Below are 19246 nucleotides of genomic sequence, written 5' to 3' on the forward strand. Positions count from 1 at the left end.
GGTTCGCTTCCCGGGTCCTCCCTGCGTGGAGTTTGCATGTTCTCCCTGTGTCTGGGTGGGTTTCCTCCGGGGGCTCCGGTTCCTCCCACAGTCCAAAGACATGCAGGTTAGGCGGATTGGCGATTCTAAATTGGCCCTAGTGTGTGCTTGGTGTGTTTGTGTGTGTGTCCTGCGGTGGGTTGGCGCCCTGCCTGGGTTTGGTTCCTGCCTTGTGCCCTATGTTGGCTGGGATTGGCTCCAGCAGACCCCCGTGACCCTGTGTTCGGATTCAGCGGGTTGGAAAATGGATGGACTATAAAAGGGCAGAACACAAGGCCATGGCTGACTTTTACACAAATAGTATCCTATGTGGTGATCAGTATAATCCCAGAACTCTTATCTACTGTTATTAAGCTTCTCAAACCTGCAAATTATTCCTCTGATTGCCTCTTCTGACATCTGCCAGAAATTCATTCTTTTTAAATAACATCACAGATGTGATTTATTCCAAGTTTCAAAAAATTCCAATTGCGGAGTCAGATCTTTTTCCATCTCCTGCCCTAATCAGTAGCAGTTTATCTCTTATCACTGATGGATGATCATTTTCCTCCATAAGCTTATTGTGACCGCTAGGTCCACATCTGGACAACGCTGGAAAACTTACTTTTTTCATTAAAACTGCTCTACCTTTTCTTCTCCCTTTAATTACCGGCATTATTAACACAGATATTGTTACAGCTGTCCTTAACAAACCTGCACTTGACACTGAGGACTTAAACAATCATTCAATTTCTAATCTCTCATTTCTGAGTCAAATGTCACAACGTGCTGTTGGGGGGGGGTCCACTTGAAAGTACATCTCTTATTGAGGAATAACCACAGTACAGGGACTGCACTGGTCAGGGCAACCAATAATCTGGTGGTCTGTTAACACTTGTGAACTTTTCAGACCTGCCAGCTCCTTTTGATACGGTACATCAAGATATTCCTGTATCTCAAATTGGGCATGAATTAAACATCACTGGAGGAGCTCTTGCTTATTTTAACAAGAGCTTTCAGGCCAACAGTAATTTGTTGTCATTGCTGGGCTTAGGTTTGGTCCATCTTGTCTACCTCATGGTGTCCTTCAGGAATCAGTTCTTGGCCCTCTACTTTTTGTTTCTATGTGTCCTCTCAGTGTCATTACCAGGCGGTACGGTTCACATGTATATTGTCTTGCTGATGACACCAAAGCCCATCGACATGCAGAACTCATGCAGACCTCACTACCTCCTGCACTAGTCGCCTGTTTGGCTGATGTGCAACATCGGCTGACAAGGAAATCTTAGACAGACTAGTGAAAAAACCAAGGCCAGAATGATTTCATCCCCAGGCACTATAAGGAAAATGAACATGTTGTCATTAAAAACCCAAGGTTTTAATTACATTTGCACAAGTTAATAATCATGACGTCATTCTGGACCCCACAAGTCAATCTTATCACTAAAGCAGCCTTTTTTTCATTTTAAGCAAATCTCAATATCGCATCCTCCTCTTTCTGATATTGCAACAGAGAACCTCACTCATGCTTTGTGACCTCACGACTTGACTATTGCAAATGGACCTCTACTTGGAGCCCAAATAGAACACAACATGTGCAAAATTCAGCAACAAAGGCCGTCACACATTTAAAATCTTGGGAGCACAAAACTCCTACACCTCCACAATGGCATTGGCTCCCAGTCCTTTACCATATTTCACATAAACTTCTCCTCTTAGTTTTTATCACCCTTCATCGTTTTCTTTACCGAGTCCACACAGGCCTTCGCACTCACTTTATTCAGCTGACTTTGCGCTGTTAACCCCATTGTACTGATTTTGCTTAGTGTAATGGGGTCCACCATTCTGGAATGCCCTGCCCCTGGAGCTTTGTACTTCTACCATACTTTCTGTTTTTAAGTCTAAACTTAAAACTTCTCTTTTTAACATTGATTTGTTAGTTCTGTTAACCAATTGCCCATTTAATTGGGATTGTTTGTTTTTTTTATTACTGTTTTACATTTTGTGATGTAAAATGTCCTTAGGTATCCCATAAGGACCTGCCCTGCATGGCATTGCCACTACACTCCACCCATCCACAGTGCAAATCCCACCCTTGCTACCGACTGAATTACTGTGGACTCGCAACATGAAGCCTTTTAGTGTGAAGGTCTGTGCCGTGGTGAACAGGTGGTGGGAACTACAAACCCGCTCTCTCTGGCTCAGAGGTGAGGATTTTGTGGTGTGGGCTGAATGGAGAGCTCCATCAATCTTGCCTGGGGAGCCCATCTCTGACCACCATGAGTGGTGCACTTCCCTGGTGATGTCAGCCCCCACTTTCTCTGTGCACATCGTCACTACAGCGGCCATCTATTTTATTTGAGGTCTTAGCTATTCAAGGTAGCATGGGGTCCACATCATCCCAGATAATTGCTACTTCCAGCATGATGATGCACCATGTGTCACAGAGCAAACTGGGTTCAAGAACATGACAATGAGTTTGGTGCTCTTTAGTGGCCTTCTTAGCCATCTCTGGGATGTGGCAGAACAGGAGATTTGTAGCTGTGCTGTGTACAGCTGACAAAATCATCAGAAATTGTGTGATTCAATGATGTCAGCATGAACCAGAACATCAAGGGAATGTACCATAAATCTTATGAGAAGGACAAAAGGAGGCCCTACTCCAAGTGCTGGTGTAGTGGTCCTAGAATTTGCTCAGTGAGTGTACATTATATACTGTAATGTATAAGGAGTGAAAGGTGCATGTAACAGAAAAGTTAATAACTGTGACTTGTGCTGTATGTGTCTTAACATCTCTGCCGTGGTTACTGAGAAGGGACATGCTAGAAGAACACATTCCCATGTGTCTCCCCAACTGGCTACAGCAACAGGCCTGGAATTGTCTTCATTCAAGATGCCATCTGCACAAGTGTATGCATACAAGGTGTGTGGAGAAGCTCAGACCTGTCTTGCTGATCCACCAGCTTGCCGCACTTTTTCAGCGACAACTTCCAAGAGCTGCACAAATCTGGTCTGCTTCTCCAGCTCCTCTCTCAGCCCTTTGCCGCACAGAGAGAGCAGGGCACCTAAAACATTTTCATAGCGAGCTCTGAAAAGCGGGTCCTGGGCAGCATCCTTCAAGAGCCTGCAATCAGAAGATAGGACAACATTGTTAAACGAGCTGCAATCGTTTGTTGGAGGTCTTCAATGAATCAACATGCTCTTTAAATAAACCTGCTATGGACATAACCTAAGATCAGATTTTCTGCCTTCTGAATATTCGCTACTCATGAGGATCCACTGCTCCCTTGGCTACTCAACTGCTGTGTGTTCATTACTGATTTCCACTACAAATGGACCTGAACCAAGTCCGAGTTAAACTACTCGCCGGTCTGCTAGCATTGAAAAGTCTACTTGAAATTCCTCAACTGTGTTACTTCATAGTGCGGTGGTTCCCAAGTTCAGTACTCACTGGGGCAGCTGCTGAGGCTGTGAATCAGTCGCGATCAGTGCGTCATTCTTACTTTTAAACGATCTCCATGATTAGTGAGTTGACCTTTTGATTCTCTTATTCCAAGAAATTCTGAAATATTCATAACAAATCTTGAAACACTTATGTCTCCGTTTGCCATTTTTTCAATTTAGCCTTTTCTATAGTTTTCAATCACTTAACTTTGTCCCAACGCTGTCAACACAGAATATATAAGGGATGTAACAAATGAGAGAAGAACATTCAGACCATTTGTCACTTGTCTGTTTAGCTAATAGGTAAGCTGTCGCCATATCTCATCCAGAGCCACGTTTTCAACTAAAACCGGCTATTTAAACAAAACCAGTGTCCGTCAACACTAGAGTTGTTACATAGTTTACGAAAGTATCATCGCCACACTAAATTACCCAAAAACGTAGACCTTTGCCTACCCTTGGCATGTGCCCATTAAGGGGGGAAAATCTGGATGGTGTAGTGAAAAAACTGCGGTAGGTTGGCACCCTGCCCAGGGTTGGTTCCTGCCTTGTGCCCTGTGTTGGCTGGGATTGGCTTCAGCAGACCCCCGTGACCCTGTGTTCGGATTCAGCGGGTTGGTAAATGGATGGATGGATGTAGTGAAAAATTCCGAGCCCCATGGAAATCCAATTCCAATGTGCTTAATGCTCACTTCAAAGCAATCAGCACACACAGAACTCTGACAGCACATTCTGTGCATTGAAAAAGAAAGAAAATATTAAGGAGGCCACAGCAGATTGCACCAGCCCCGTGTCACGTCAATGCGCTGATCACAGATGAAAGTAACAGTCCTCAGAACAGGTGACATATGTCTTGTTGTGAAATAAAAATAATACAAATGTTAACGTGACACTAAAAAGGAATCAGCTCTGCGCTCATTCATGAGAGGATTGATTATGAGCAGTTCACAGCAATCGGCGAGCACCTTGTACCAAACATTAGTAAAACAAATAATTAAATGTGTGTCTGTATTATCTTTGCTTTACTGCATTGTGCTTTTGTGTCTCTGTCTGTCCTGTAATATCGTCAGCTCAGCTGCATTCTATGTCCGTCCACGTCGTTAAGTGCCTTGTTATTAATTTTGCAGCTGAATGCACGCCCCCTTACTGAAATAGATTGTGTTAAAGTAATAAACGTTGATTACAGGCTGTCAACTGAGTTATATACAGTCCAATTTTTACAGGGCTCTGAATTGCTAATGCTGCCGGTCGCAGGTTTAATCGAAAACCTGTAGTTTGCCAGACATTTTGCACACGTAGGCTGCACTCAAATTGTATAAAATGTAATTCAGATATGAGCAGGTAAGCAGCACAACATGTGCTAACACTTCAGTGCCAGCCATGTTTAACTCCTGTGACAGATGACCAATCAATGTTGCAATGAGCAGGATCCAGTCAGGGAATGGATTACGAAATAAGCACAAACTAATCACAGTGAGTAGCATTTTCGAAAAACTAAATGTTTGCCCGTCCACACCACAACGCTGATTTTGCATTTAGCAGTGTATCGGACTCTGGCGAGCATTTTTAAAAGTCTTTATTTTCGGGGGATCAAAAACAATGGGGTAATATGGACAAAACACGAAAACATACACAAATGTCCATTTTTAAGAGAAAACGTGGTATTGTAGATGGGATGAAAGTCTTTCTGTAGTTACACTGTAAAACCAAACCTGAATTTAAGAGACACTACATCACACAATCTAAAGCCAAGAACAGACATGATGAGTGAGCCGAGAGCTGGCATTGTAGCTGGGACAAATGTTCCCTCTAATGAGTAGCAAAACTGTGCGTGTAAACTTTTCTTTGTGTGAGCAAAGTGCCTTGAGCATAGGGAAGGTGCTATATAATTAAAATGTATTACTATTATCAAGTTCTAAAACCAACCATTTTTGAGCACCAGCACTAGCAATGCATTTCTGTATATCACACATCAGATCATTCACAGTACTACATATTTAGTGTTCGGCATCAAAAATTAACTGAACTGATAGAACCACTTTTTTAAATAAAAAGTTTATTTCTACACACAATTTCCCTGACTATTCAAACAGTTTATCTTCTGATCTTTTCTCTCTTCCATAAGTTATAAACTCTGCTAACATAAACAATCTGTTCAGAATTGAAAGAGTTTGATTTTCATCAAGTTTTCCAAATGCTCGGCATCAAAGCGATGTCTACATTCTTCTTTCACATTGCTCAGTAGAGGAGGGTCGGCGTCCGGCTATAAAAATCACACCAAAGCTTCTAAAAGGTTTGGGGGAAAAAAAAGCAACCCCTTATAAAAATGGGAATAGCTATGGATGACTAAGATGAAGAAGATTAGACTAAATCGCTTTTCACCGTCAGTCCTTGAGACCTGGCATGTGTCACAAATATCCAAAAGTGAAAAGATCCTCTTTGAGATCGTCCTTTTTTATTAAGACAATTCTGCAAACACCCTCCATTTACAAGTTAAAAATCCTTCCCAGAAGAACGTGCTGCCTGGTGCTTTGCGGTAGGTCATTCCGTCAGCCGTACTCCATTTCTTCTACATGAAATCTCATCAGCTTGTGCAGAGATGTGGTTAAGTGACAACGAAACTGCAGCTTAGACCGATTCTTATAGCACCACTTTGTTTGAAACTCATTTAAGTCAGGTCGGTAATTCATTTAGTTTATTTTTATTAACTTTTACAGTTGAACTTGGTTTGAAACTCAAGTCTTGTTACTTTCTTGCATGTGAAGTATAGGGAAAGTATTGTAATCGTCCAAAAATTTGATGTCGAGATTTGAATGAATCTCGACGTTTTAGACCTCCCTGAATCTTAAATAATGCCATTTTTGGAATTATGTCCGTGTGTGTGTGTAAACACGATAACATGAGTACACTTTCACTTACGTCAACCAAATTTTACATACAAGTATTAGGTACAAAATGTAGGTTTCTATCAACTTTGAGCTATTTCCACTAACCGGAAGTGGTACTTTACCTTTTATTTATGCAGCTGCAGAGTTCGACTTGTTCTACTTTACTTTTATAATAATTGTTCAATATATTATTAATTTGATTTGTTACTGATGGTTCTTTAATGTACATAATATAAAAATATAATCATTATCTTGCAGTTTACTCCTCAAATATCCATCCCCATATATCTGAGTATACGAGAAAGTCTAGGGGAGACCACTCACAATTTTTTGTAGAGCAACCATGAAAAATCCATAAGCGACGCTCCTACTACGCACAAAAGACCGCTTGCGCACTCGGTTTAGAGGGAACACTGGCACCCTTCAGCCACTTTTCTTTTGTCAGTACTTTTTCCGCCTTGGTGTGCTTTTCTAAACTAGTCGCTGACTAACAGATAAACGAGGGAGGGACAAGCCCACTTATGGCCAAGGACCACTGCTCTTCAGTACACCTCTGTTGTGGAAGCTGGGCTATCAAAGGTATTCAGTTGCATCTCAACTGTCAGCAGTAGCAGCAGCACTCTTAACTTACCAATACAGATAATGTGCGATGTGAATGTTCTGCAGTGCTCTAGACATCAAGAAGATCACAAGGGCGCTCTTAAGATAGCATTCAAACTTCAAAGCCTGCAAGAAGAAAACAGCACAAGGACGTTTTGTGAAACCTCAGATCTCTGCAGCAGACATGGACTTCCATCTCTACTGGTGAGCAATCATACGCTGTAGATGACCAAAAGCACTGGTTCTTATTTGTTCATAATCGGATATTCCACCCAAAAATGACCATTTTATTTATCGGTTACTTACTGATTATTCTTTGTAGAAATGCCTGGAAAAGCATTTAATCTTTTGTTTTCAAGGGAGAACAGCTATCAGATGAGGTCTTAAATGGAGACCCAGCTAGAACCATTAGATGGGTGGTGGATAGAAGGACAGATAGTGCTATTGATCAATTCTGCAAATGTTTGGGTGGCCCATTGTATGTTCATAATGACCTGAACGTGGGTATTTTTGTTAAAATATTCTTAACACATTGACTACAACAACAACAACATTTATTTAAATAGCACATTTACATACAAACAATGTAGCTCAAAGTGCTTTACATGATGAAGAAAGAGAAAAATGACAAAATAAAAAGAATTAAAATAAGGGAACACTAACATAGAATAAAAGTAAGGTCCGATGGCCAGGGAGGACAGAACAAACAAAAAAACTCCAAGAGAAAAAAAAAAATCTGCAGGGGTACCAGGCCACGAGACCACCCAGCCCCCTCTAGGCATTCTACCGAACATAAATGACCTCAATCAGTCCTCAAATACTACTAAATATGAGTTTAACTCGTAGACCTATAGATAGACGCCATCTCAGCACTATAGCACCAAATATGAGCACACGTGTGGGTAATGGATGTGAAATGAAAACAGGCATCTGAAATAAGAATGAAAAATTGTCATGGTGTCACATATCAGAACAATCTGTCTATGTGCTGCAAGAATTGGGAAGGACTAAGTCATACAAATAAATAATAAATTCCCTTAACTAATATCAAACAGGAACACTGACCTAGGAGGACTTTGAGACCCCCTCGGAATCAGAGGATCAGTGTGACAATCAATGGGGTCCAACAGGATCAGTATGTACTTTATCAGCCTTTTCCATGTCCTGTAACTTTTGACTATTAAAAATTTGCTCTGCAATAGTATCAGTATTGGAATCAAAAATGCCCTGCATTGTGTTTGTACACATCAAAAACCTTGGAATGGGTGTGTCGAGAATGATGAGTGGGGGGTCTTGCCAGTGATGTTATGCCGTCAGGTCATTAAAAAAGTACACCCCACGAAATCTGTTTTTTAAACATATGTGGACACATCAAGATTTGATCTTCATTTAGATGAAGGAGACAAAACAAAACATGTTTACATTTTGTAGTGTATATAACTGAAACAAACATAAATGCAAACGTCACTTGTAGAAAACGTTATGCGCACCCCTGCGTTTATCACTACCTGAAATAAAATCAAATTAGAATCGGGTGTAAATGACTAGAACATCATGAGAGAGGACCTTGTCGGCACCGTCCTCTGATTTAAACCTCACACATTTCATGCTGGTTTTTTCTCTTTGTTGTTGAAGTAATAATTTAATTAATAATTTTTTAATAATTTTTTGCATTTATATAGCGCTTTTCTCACTACTCAAAGCGCTTAGCAATTGCAGGTCAAGGGCCTTGCTCAAGGGCTCAACAGAGCAGAGACCCTCTTGGCATCTTATGGGATTCGAACCAGCAACCTTCTGATTGCCAGTGCAGATCCCTAACCTCAGAGCCACCACTCTGCCCAGAAGTAATAGTAGTAGAAGTAGTAATAGTAGTAGTAGTTTATTTATATAGCGCCCTGCACAAACAAAAGGATTGCAGAGCGCTGAACAACAATACAAATATGACAGTTAAAACAAAACCAATAAAAATAATAAATTAACAAGCAGGAACTACTCAGCACTGATTAAAAGCCTGTTTAAAAAGAAATGCTTTCAGTTGTGTTTTTAAAAGAATCAACACGCAGACCATAATGCAGGCTATTCCATAGTCTTGGTGCCACAGACTGAAAGGCACGATCCCCACGGATTTTTAGCCGAGTGTGTGGGACAACTAGAAGGCCCCGTTGCCCAGATCTAAAGAGTCTGACAAGCTGTAGAGCATTGGAGCAGACTGGTTAGGTACTCAGGAGCTTGTCCATGCAAAGCACTGAAAGTAAGTACCAAAACGTTAAAATGAACGCTATAAAACACTGGGAAAGCCAGTGCAGTGAGTGCAAAATGGGAGCGATATGATCACTCTGGCTAGCACGAGTTAGGAGCCTGGCGGCTGCATTTTGTAGTGCGTGTTGTCACCAATACCAGGATCGAAGGAGCTCTCCGAGGCCTTCACAAAGAAGAGAGGCCAAGGAGTCTGGGATGGGATTTCAACAGATCTCCAAAACAATTGGACATCAAGCAGTCCACAGTGCAGAAGACCACTTACAAGTGGAGAAGATTTCAAAGAGCCTGCCCCAGCAAGCTCAGCCCGAGTGTCAACCCCAGCTCCACACAGACAGGGAACCAAGAAGTTCTGTGCAGTCGGCACTGTGACACAATAAACTGGCGTGAATGTCGGGACCACTGTGATAAACTATCTGAGCTTGTGTGTCATAACAGTGGTCATCTTGAGCTCTCGTGAAGATTTACCTGCACAAGCTGCGGAAGATAATCCATCACTTCATCATTGCTTATGTGTTCAATCCACTTGACAGCAGCAGTACGAACCTCAGTGTCCGCAAACCTAAGGAAGAGATCACATTACAAAAGCCCTTAAGACATGCAAGTGAATTAGATTCCACAATTTAATAAACTCAGATATTGTTAATTATTTAAACGCTCAATCGGCAGGTGAAGGACATCTGATTTTACCTCTTAGGTGCAAAAGACATTTTGATAACAGCAGGTCTTTAGGGGGTTAATAAAAAAAAAAAAGAAGACATTAAGATGAACACGAATGGAGACACAGTGAAGAGATGCTACCCTGATGCAAATTTGAACTAAAATGTCTTCCCCTGAGACAAACGCAAGCTCACTCTCAGATTACTCAGCATCCACTAGCTGATACTGTGTGTGTGCGCGCGTGTATGTGCGTGTCTTCGCGGGGTCTCTAAAGGATTCTCAACCTGCACTCTCTCCTCTGGTTACAAAGTAATGACTCCGCTCTTGCAATCAAAAGCTTAGAGCAGCCCCCTGAGATGTAGTAACACTACTTTGACTCAATTTGATTAGGGCGGTCTTGATGTGCCGCAGGGAAGGCGGTTGCACAAGGTTGCCAGTTCGATTCCAGGAGGGCAGACATGCAAGAAAGGAAATAGGATTACGTTGGGCTTGGCAGACCAGCTCAGCTGGGCATATTGTGCCCTAAGGAGGGTGATGTGTCTTGTGAGAGTGGGATAGACAGAACAAAACAAGAATAAAGTGTGAGGACCCCCAGCCTGCCCCCATGCCTCAGTAAAATCAGAGTTAAAAGCCAGGGTGACCACTTCAGCTAGACTATTGGGCATACAGCTCCTGGGCTGTCTGATGAGTGGGGCCTAAACTGGTGTCATGGTGGGGGACGCTAAGATGGTGGCGGCTGAAGGACTGGTGAGGTGATGAAATAACCACCGTGATACGGAAAAGTATTTGACCCCTTCCTGATTGCCTCTCTTTTTAGATATTTACCACAATGAATGGCTTCAGATGTTAACACAAAATATAAAATTGGATAAAAGAACGCAAAATAAACAGACAACACCGCTGTTAAATTGCTACTTAAAATAGTCCAGCAATAAAGTTATCCAAAACCTGCAATGTCTATGTAACCCCTTAATAATAATTCTTTACATTTATGCAGGGCTTTTCTCACTACTTAAAGAGCTTTACACAGGGAGTGGAGGGCCACATCCACCAGCACCAATGTGAAGTACCCACCTGGATGATGCAATGGCAGCCATTTTGGACCAGTACTTTCATCACACATGTGCTGTTAGGTGGTGAAGGAGTGAGAGAAATAGTCAATTAGAGACAGAGGATGAACAAGAGGCCGGAACTACCAGGCTGAAGTGGGCAATTTAGTGAGGACATCAGGATACACCCCCACTATTTACAAAGGATGCCTGAAGTGCTGGTGGGATGGCTGCTACATAGTTAACTTAGCCAAACACTTGGCTAAAGTTCACTAATAAATGGACTCAGCTGAATGAACACAGCCAGCCTTGTTCACTCTAAACCCCCCTCCATATACAGACCCTCACCATCAGAGTGAAGTCGTCACCTCAAGGTCTGAAGATCACCACTAGGCTACACATGTGCTGTTTGGTGGTGAAGAAGTGAGAGAAATTGCCAATCAGAGACAGAGGATGAACAGGGGGCTAGAACTACCAGGCAATTTAGTGAGGACATCATGATACACCTCACTCTTTATGAAGGGTGCCTAAGTATCTTTAATAACCACCGAGGGTCAGGACCTCAGTTTTATGTCTCATCTGAAGGATGGCACCATTTTTACAGCCCTGTGTCCCCATCACTGCACTGGGGCATTGGGATCCACATGCAGACCACAGGGGAAGCACCCCCTCTGTTGGCCTCCCCAACACCTCTTCTAGCAGCAAGCCAAACTTTTTCCTAGATATTCTCCCACCTAAGTACTGGCTTGGTCCAATCATGATTAGCTTCAGGTGGATGACCTCTTCTGAAGTGCAGCTGGGATGGCTGCTACTTAGTTACTTAGCCAAACACTTGGCCAAAGTTCACTAATGAGTGGACTCAGCTGAATGAACACAACCAGTCTTGTTGACTCTAAACCCCCAACCATATACTGACCTTCAGCATCAGAGTGAAGTCATCACCACAAGATCAGAAGACCACCACTAGGCCTTGATCAAAGTAAGTTTCAGAAGATAGTTGTTGAAATTTACCATTCACAAAAAAACAAGACTCTGGCACATCAACCCCAGAGCCATCAACTCAAATGGAGAACTTTTGGAATGGAGGGAGGTGTGAGGTGTGCATCTTCCCTGGAAAGGTTAGCCTACCAAAATGACCCCAAGGGCAGAGTGACTACTCATTCAGAAAATGACAGAACGACGTCCATAGAACTGCAAGCTTCTCCGGTCTCACCAGTCTCTCCAGGTCAGTGTTCAGGACTTCATGATAAGAAAAAGACTGAAGGAAAATGTGATTCATGGGAGAACAGCAAGACACAAACCTCAGCCATCCAAACTGGGCATATAATGGAGAATTAGCAGAACTGTTAGAGAGGGACTTGGACAGCATGCAGGACTGGGCAGACTTGTGGCAGAAATGTTTGATTTCAATACACAATGAGAGGTCTGAAATTTTGAACTTCCCCTTATGAGAAGAGTCTAGGAGTCACAGTGGACTGGTCACTGTCTACATCCAGATGTTGTACAGAAGCAACCAAGAAAGGTAATTGGATGTTAGGTTATATAGCGCCTTGATGTGTGGAGTACAAATCAAGGGTGGTCATACGGAAGCTTTAACACACACTGTTGAGTCCTCACCTGGAGTAATGCATGCAGTTTTGGCCTCCATTTTTATAAAAAAAAAAAAAGACAACACAGCACTAGAGAAAGTCCAGAGGAGAGCGACCAGGCTGATTCAGGTCTAAGAGGCCTGAGCTATGAAGAGAGATGGAAGGAGGTGAACCTTTACAGTTGAAGAAAATGGAGGTTGAGAGGTGACCTGATCAAAGTGTTTAAAATTATGAAAGGCACAAGTCCAGCGCATCCCAGTTGTTACGTTAACAAGAACACGGATGGGGACACAGTTGGAAATTTGAGGGCAGATTTCACACCAATGTTAGAGAGTTTTTTTTTCTTCCCATGGTTAATCACAGACCCATTGAATAAATGACCAAGCTGGGGCCAATAAACTGACAGGCTAACAGAATGTCAGGTTATATAGCGCCTTGATGTGTGGAGTACAAGTCACAGGAGGTTCTGCTCAATATTTATAACACACTGGTGAGGCCTCATTTGGAGTCCTGGGTGCAGTTTTGGTTTCCATAAGGACATACCAGCACAAGAAAAGGTCCAGAGAAGGGTGACAAGACTGAGTCCAGGGCTACAGGAGATGAGTTATGAGGAAAGATTAAAAGGGGGCCAGTGTGGTGTAGTAGTTAAGGCTCTGGACTTCAAACCCTGAGGTTGTGGGTTCAAATCCCACTACTGACACTGTGTGACCATGAGCAAGTCACTTGACCTGCCTGTCCTCCAATTGGAAAGCCAAAAGAAATGTAACCAATTGTATCATAGATGTTGTAAGTCGCCTTGGATAAAGGCATCAGCCAAATAAGTAAATGTAAAAGTTCAGTACAGTTAAAGCAAAAGACAATTAAAAGGGGACATGATTGAAATGTTTAAAATTATGAAGTTTAGTGCATTGAGATGTTGACTTTTAAACAAAATGGTAACAGTTGATGATGGCACAAAAAAATAGGACTTTTTCTTTACATAGACAACCACAGATACATGGAATAAGTGACCAAATAGTGTGATAGGCAGTGGGACTTTAGGGACCTTCAAAACTCGACTTGATGTTATTTTAGGAGACCTAAGTGGATAGCACTAGTGAGCTTTGTGGGGCTGAATGTTCTAATCTAACTAGAAAGCTGGAGTGTAGGGCTTTTGGGACTTTCAGATCTTGACTTCATATTGCTTTGAACAACCTAGTTGAACAGGAGACCCTCAGTGAGACCCTGTTCCTTCAGATCTTCAACTTTATACATACATCTACCCTTTGGCCTAATTTCGCTTTCACTTCCATTCACATCACACTTTGCCCACATATTTATGGTTTCTACTCATCACGTCCATACTGCTTCAACCTACTTTGCTGTACTTTTGGAGATGTCTCCCCCACTTTTCTTGTACCTCTGATTGTCTCATTTCTTATTCTATTTTTCGTAACTCCACTCGTCCATTTCAACATTCTCATTTCTGCCACATCCAACGTCTGCTCCCTTTATTGCCCATGTCTCAGTTCCATTCATCATCATCACTGGTCTTACCACTGTTTTAAAAACCTCACCTTTAACCTTCATTTCAATTCTTGTATAACAAAACACTCCTAATAATTTCTTCCAATTGTTCCATCCACATTGTACTCTGTGGGTTATCTCTGCATCTAATTCTCCATCTTGGCCTACCACTGATCCTAGATAATTAAATGTATCCACTCTTTTCAGTGGCTCTCCTCCCTGCAGGCAACCTTCTGAATCCTGATCATCATTAAACCTCAGATATTCTGTCGTCTTCTTCCTATTTATCTCCAATCCTCTATCTTTCAAAACCCCTTTCCATTCTTCCAACTTCCTCTCCTCCACTTCCTCTTTTCTGGAAAGTCATCAGCACAAAGCCTGCAGACCTCCTCTAACTGGGATCTTGTCTGTTACCCCAACAATGCTTTTAATCTGAGTCCTCACTCCCCCAAAGATATCCTGGAAAATCCTCACTCACTGCATCCGTAGGTCCTCTACCTGGCATTAAACCAAACTGTTCCTCCCCTGTGGTGGTCTCTTCCCCAAATCTCATTTCTCTCTTATGCACATGTGACATCATGTGATGTCCCTTTAATTTGTATTTAAACTCGCCCATGGCAGGTAACAGGTGCTGGCAATATAGAAATCCAACTTGTAACCAATTTAAAATAGAAAAAAGTTGACACATTTGCGTCTATGTGTACCAGACTGAGTATGGAGAAAAAAAGAGAAGAGGAAAAAAATGTCCAACAATTTGAGAAAGAAAACTGTGGAAAAGGATGGACAATCTCAATGCTACAAGTCCATCTCCAGGGACCTCAATGTCCCAACGTCCTTAAGTTTAAAGCCCATGGCACTGTAGACAACTTCCCTAGACGTGGATGGAAAAGAATAACTGATGGAAAATTGCAATGAAGAAATGTTCAAACGGTGGGTAAAGAACTCCAATGAGCTTCCAAACAAATTCAATCTGACCTGCAGGCAGAGGGTACAACAGTGTCACCTCACACTGTCCGGTACCATCTGAAAGAAATGGGACACTATGGTAGGAGACCCAGGAGGTCCCCACTGCTGATAAAGAGACATAAAGGAGTCAGACTAGCATCTGCCAGCACCCTCCTGACAGAAGATCCTGTGGACATATGAGACCAAAGCAGAGCTTCTGGGTAAAGCACATCATGAGCCTTCAAAGAAAAGAACACACAGTAGTCCCTAGAGTCAAACGCAGCGGAGGTTCTACAGATATTTTGGGGTTGCTTTGCTGCATCTGGCACTGGATGCCTTGACTGTGTGAATCATGAAATGTGAAGGCTACAAAATAGTTCTGGAGCGCAATGTAGGGCCCAGTGACAGAAAGCTGGGTAGTCTCCATCAGATGACATCGGTCTTCCAGCAGAACAATGAGACCTAAAACACCCAGAAATGGTGAAAGAAAAGGGCTGGAGAAGTGGCCAGCAATGTATCCAGATTGGAACCCCACAGGCAACCTGTGGACAGATGTGAGGACAGCAGTTGGGAGAAGGCACCTTTCAAAGCATGAGACCTGGAGCATAGTGGTCCAAAAAAATCATTCATGCTTACAGAAAGCCACTAATTGATTGTCTCCAAAGGGTGGGCTACCAAATATGAAATTGAAGGTGCCAGTAATTGTGTCATGGAGCTCTGTGCAGAACAGCATCAGATTGGACCTATCACTTGTGTTTTTGTGTTGCTCCAATGCAAGCAAAAGAAATAAACAGGTGGAGAGCAAAGCATTCGGAACTGCAACAACTTACTAGGAAAAATGGTGCACATTCTGGAGGAAGTGCAGGGGTGCCAATGTTTTTGGCCATGACTGTATAAATGTACTTTTTCCATACTACAAATAAAACCAGAAAACCGTCTTTAGAGCATACATTGTTTGGCATTAAAAGTCAGTAAGTGTTAAAAGGCACACAACTGCAGGAATGTAATCAGAAAATAACCAAAGAAGTGAAAAAGCTCTATGGATGATAATTACACTAAAACTATTTTGTAAATATGGCAAGTAGTGGGCTGTGTTTTGTATTGGATTAATGGATGGGCGTCTAGAGAGACCACGGAGTCTCAGCCACCGACTCCCTGACAGCCTCATACCAAATGTGTCTTTTTCACTTGTGATCAAAGGCCTGCGTTTTACCTTGAGTGTAAAAGTTCAAGAGTACACAGAGGGGAGACAGGCGGCCACTGATGAAGGAGACCATAAACGGAAGGCAACGTCGTCCAGTCCCAGCCTGGCGCACTTGCAAGAATCTTCGGGAGGCAGTTTCTATGTGAATGGCAAAAGGTCCTTTTGTCCCACAAGAGATCTCTGTCGGCCTTAGAAAGGCTGTTCAAAAAAAAAAAAAAGAAATGGAAGTTAGTTATGGACAGAAAAAGCAGCCCAAAGATATGAAGTTCATCTTTAACCAAGTAGTAACTACAAAAAAAAAAAAAAAAAAAAAAAGGAACGGGCAGAATAAGCAGTGTGTGATGTGACAGATTATCAGATGCTAACCGAACGACTTAGGCGGTCACACCACACAGAAGGTACTGTACGTTATCATCTCTGCTCCGCTCAGTGGCGCCCCCTTTCGGTTTATGATGAATACATTTCATCAGAGCCACTGCTTCAGTATGTAGAGGTGGGTGAAATTATGGTATATTGCTCAGGAAATACTCTGACAAGTCTCACCTTTTGTTCCCATATCTGAACACTTACCACTACATTTATTAAATGAGAACTTTGGCATTTTTCAAATGTGGCATAAATGCATTTGCCACGTGAAGAGGTGTTCTAATATTAAGTGTTTACTACACATTTTTAAATATATCTTGCCCTCACACACACTTTACATTGGGGGCTAGTGGGACATAGGGCACCACCAGAAATTTAAAATTAAGAATACAACATAATAAATATATACATGTATATTGGGCACATCACTGTAAAAAGAGATTTTACAGTTTATACCCTCTTTCATTTTTTGGCAATTCTAAACATTTGAAGTATTTTTTTTAACTTTAAAAACTAGCCCTTGGGCCTGTGCAAGCCTCAGCCTGCCTGTTGTGTTTGAGGTCACGTTGTTTGGGGTGAGGCTTATCCCTAGACAGGACTGTGAAATTCCTGGCCTGGTTTGTGGAGTCTTTTGGGAGGCTTTTCATCCGTAACTTGCTTTTCTTGCCTGGCAGCTGAAAACGCATTGAGGGCAAAGGACTTCAAATTATAATCTGCACCTGAAACCATAAATTTAATAGATTATAGAAAAGTAAGGGAATTTTAATCATAGACTGTAACCGAAGCCTTTTGTTCTTTAGAACAACTAGTCAAATCATTTATTCCCATCATAAAAAGGCAACAACAAAAGGAAGTTCTGTTCCTCCTTTAAGTCTGTCCCCATGTCCTTTAGTGAGGATACGCCATGTCACTAATTTCCCTTACAGCATGCACCCTAAAACCCCATTTGCTTAACCGAGTTGGACTTTTGCTGGACCCAAGTTTGTCAACTTAGTAGCTGCTCGGCTTTGGGAACCTTGAAAAGACACAGCCACACCATCTACTGAAACTAGTGTAGTCAGACTGGACACTTCATAATGTATTCCATATGTCATTATTGTCACAAGCACGTACCCCACGGAAGAACTTTTACTGAAAATTTTTTCAAGTTGCTTTTGAACTTCAGTATCCAGAGTGTCAAAGGCCTGTGGCATCAGTTTATTTTCTGGCTGAGGTGGCACATAAACAATGTCAGCTGCCTGGTGTGGGAAATCCACCTGTTAAAAAATAAAATAAAACACAAAACAAGGAAAAAGTTAGAAATTTTCTTAAGTCTGGAGACTCTGGGCACAGCAGGACGGAGGAGGAGGAGGAGGATGATGCTGATGGCGGCTAAAATGCTCACCGTCACTGGCTACATCTCATATTCTATGGTATGATACTAGGCATGAATGATTTTAGAAAAATATCATATTGCAAGATGTTTGACTAAAATAGCAACTGCGATTTAAACTTTATTTCTTAATGAAAAAAATCAGATGAAAAGATGAAGGTTTGACGTCTATTTTAACAGCACTACTACACAACTACCAGCTGAACAACAGAACAACTGGCACTCGGCAGCACATTTGCTGCGGCTGATAATTAGAAATGTGCAAAAAATGAGAATTACAAACTACATACATTCAGGGTTTATCAAAGTAAAATGCCTCCCAGGGACCAAGGAATCTGACATTGTTGGGCAGAACGTCCAGTTTAGCCTCAAATTATCCATCTTAGATTGGAGTAGATAAACTTTACTAACCTCAAGGGGAATTTAAGATGCATACAGCAGCAAAAACATAAAACCCAATGATACAGACTCAGAGGACAAATAATACAGCCAATCAATCAATAGATATACAGGTCAGCCCTTGTGAGTCACGGATTTACAATTTGTGGATTCAACTATTTACGGGATTGTCATCAATAATTAAATGGAAATTATTGACCTACTGGTGAGAACTGCAGATGATGCTGTAGCAGCACTACTTAAAATGGACTGCAAATCCCAGCAGTCCTGGACCACTGGGTCATTGGGCATCTTTGGTGGTTGCTGTGAGAGCTGCTGGGTAAAACAAGATGAGGGCACAGGTTTTAAAAGTGAGCCCTAAGAAGCCAGCAGGATCACATTTGGTTGTGTCTTTGTTTCAACGTTTCACTGCACAATTGGATTACAATCACAACCATCGGATTATAGTTTTCTCTGGATTTATGTACTTGTCCTGTGGTCTTACTTGTTTGAGTGATTTCGTCTGGGTTCGTAAACGTCTCCATCTTGGGGATACTCACAACTGAATGAAAAATGCTCACTTACATTGGTGTCGCGGTAGGACAAACTATACAGTGGGTATAGGAAAAAAAAATCCCCCCCTTCGAAATACTCCCACTTTTTTGCTTTACAGCCTTAAATAAAACCACACACAAAAATATTTCTTCCAGGCTTTACTTACTCAATGCAACCTCTAACGTCCGAGTGAAAGATATCACAGCTACAGTTCAGAAAAATAATTAAAAAAACTTAAAAACAAGACATCCTGAGATTAATACAGTATCACCCCCCAATGTCAGTGTCATTTTGTTGAACCCCCTTTTGCTTTAATGACAGCCTTGAGTCTGTTGATTCTTCTCTATCAGCTTTGCACATCTAAATTGAGTGATATTTGCCCCCCACTCTTCTTTACAGTTTAACTGTTCAAGTTC

General features: G+C 41.9%; 2 protein-coding genes across 2 annotated transcripts in view; one reads left to right on the forward strand and one right to left on the reverse strand.

The window, feature by feature from the left end:
- The window catches only part of LOC114647400 (uncharacterized), a 723921-nt gene that overhangs the window by 128760 nt on the left and 575915 nt on the right, over positions 1-19246 (forward strand). The gene's annotated exons all lie outside the window — the stretch shown is intronic.
- The window catches only part of pik3c2a (phosphatidylinositol-4-phosphate 3-kinase, catalytic subunit type 2 alpha), a 263160-nt gene that overhangs the window by 42125 nt on the left and 201789 nt on the right, over positions 1-19246 (reverse strand). The window contains exons 15-19 of the mRNA XM_028796109.2: positions 17639-17781; positions 16169-16357; positions 9675-9768; positions 6982-7076; positions 2962-3142 (exon numbers count right to left, since the gene is read on the reverse strand). Of these exons, the coding sequence (XP_028651942.1) occupies positions 2962-3142; positions 6982-7076; positions 9675-9768; positions 16169-16357; positions 17639-17781 (702 nt within the window). The remainder of the gene's footprint in view (positions 1-2961; positions 3143-6981; positions 7077-9674; positions 9769-16168; positions 16358-17638; positions 17782-19246) is intronic.

This window comes from Erpetoichthys calabaricus, chromosome 2 (assembly GCF_900747795.2).
Source record: "Erpetoichthys calabaricus chromosome 2, fErpCal1.3, whole genome shotgun sequence".
NCBI classification, from domain to species: domain Eukaryota; kingdom Metazoa; phylum Chordata; class Cladistia; order Polypteriformes; family Polypteridae; genus Erpetoichthys; species Erpetoichthys calabaricus.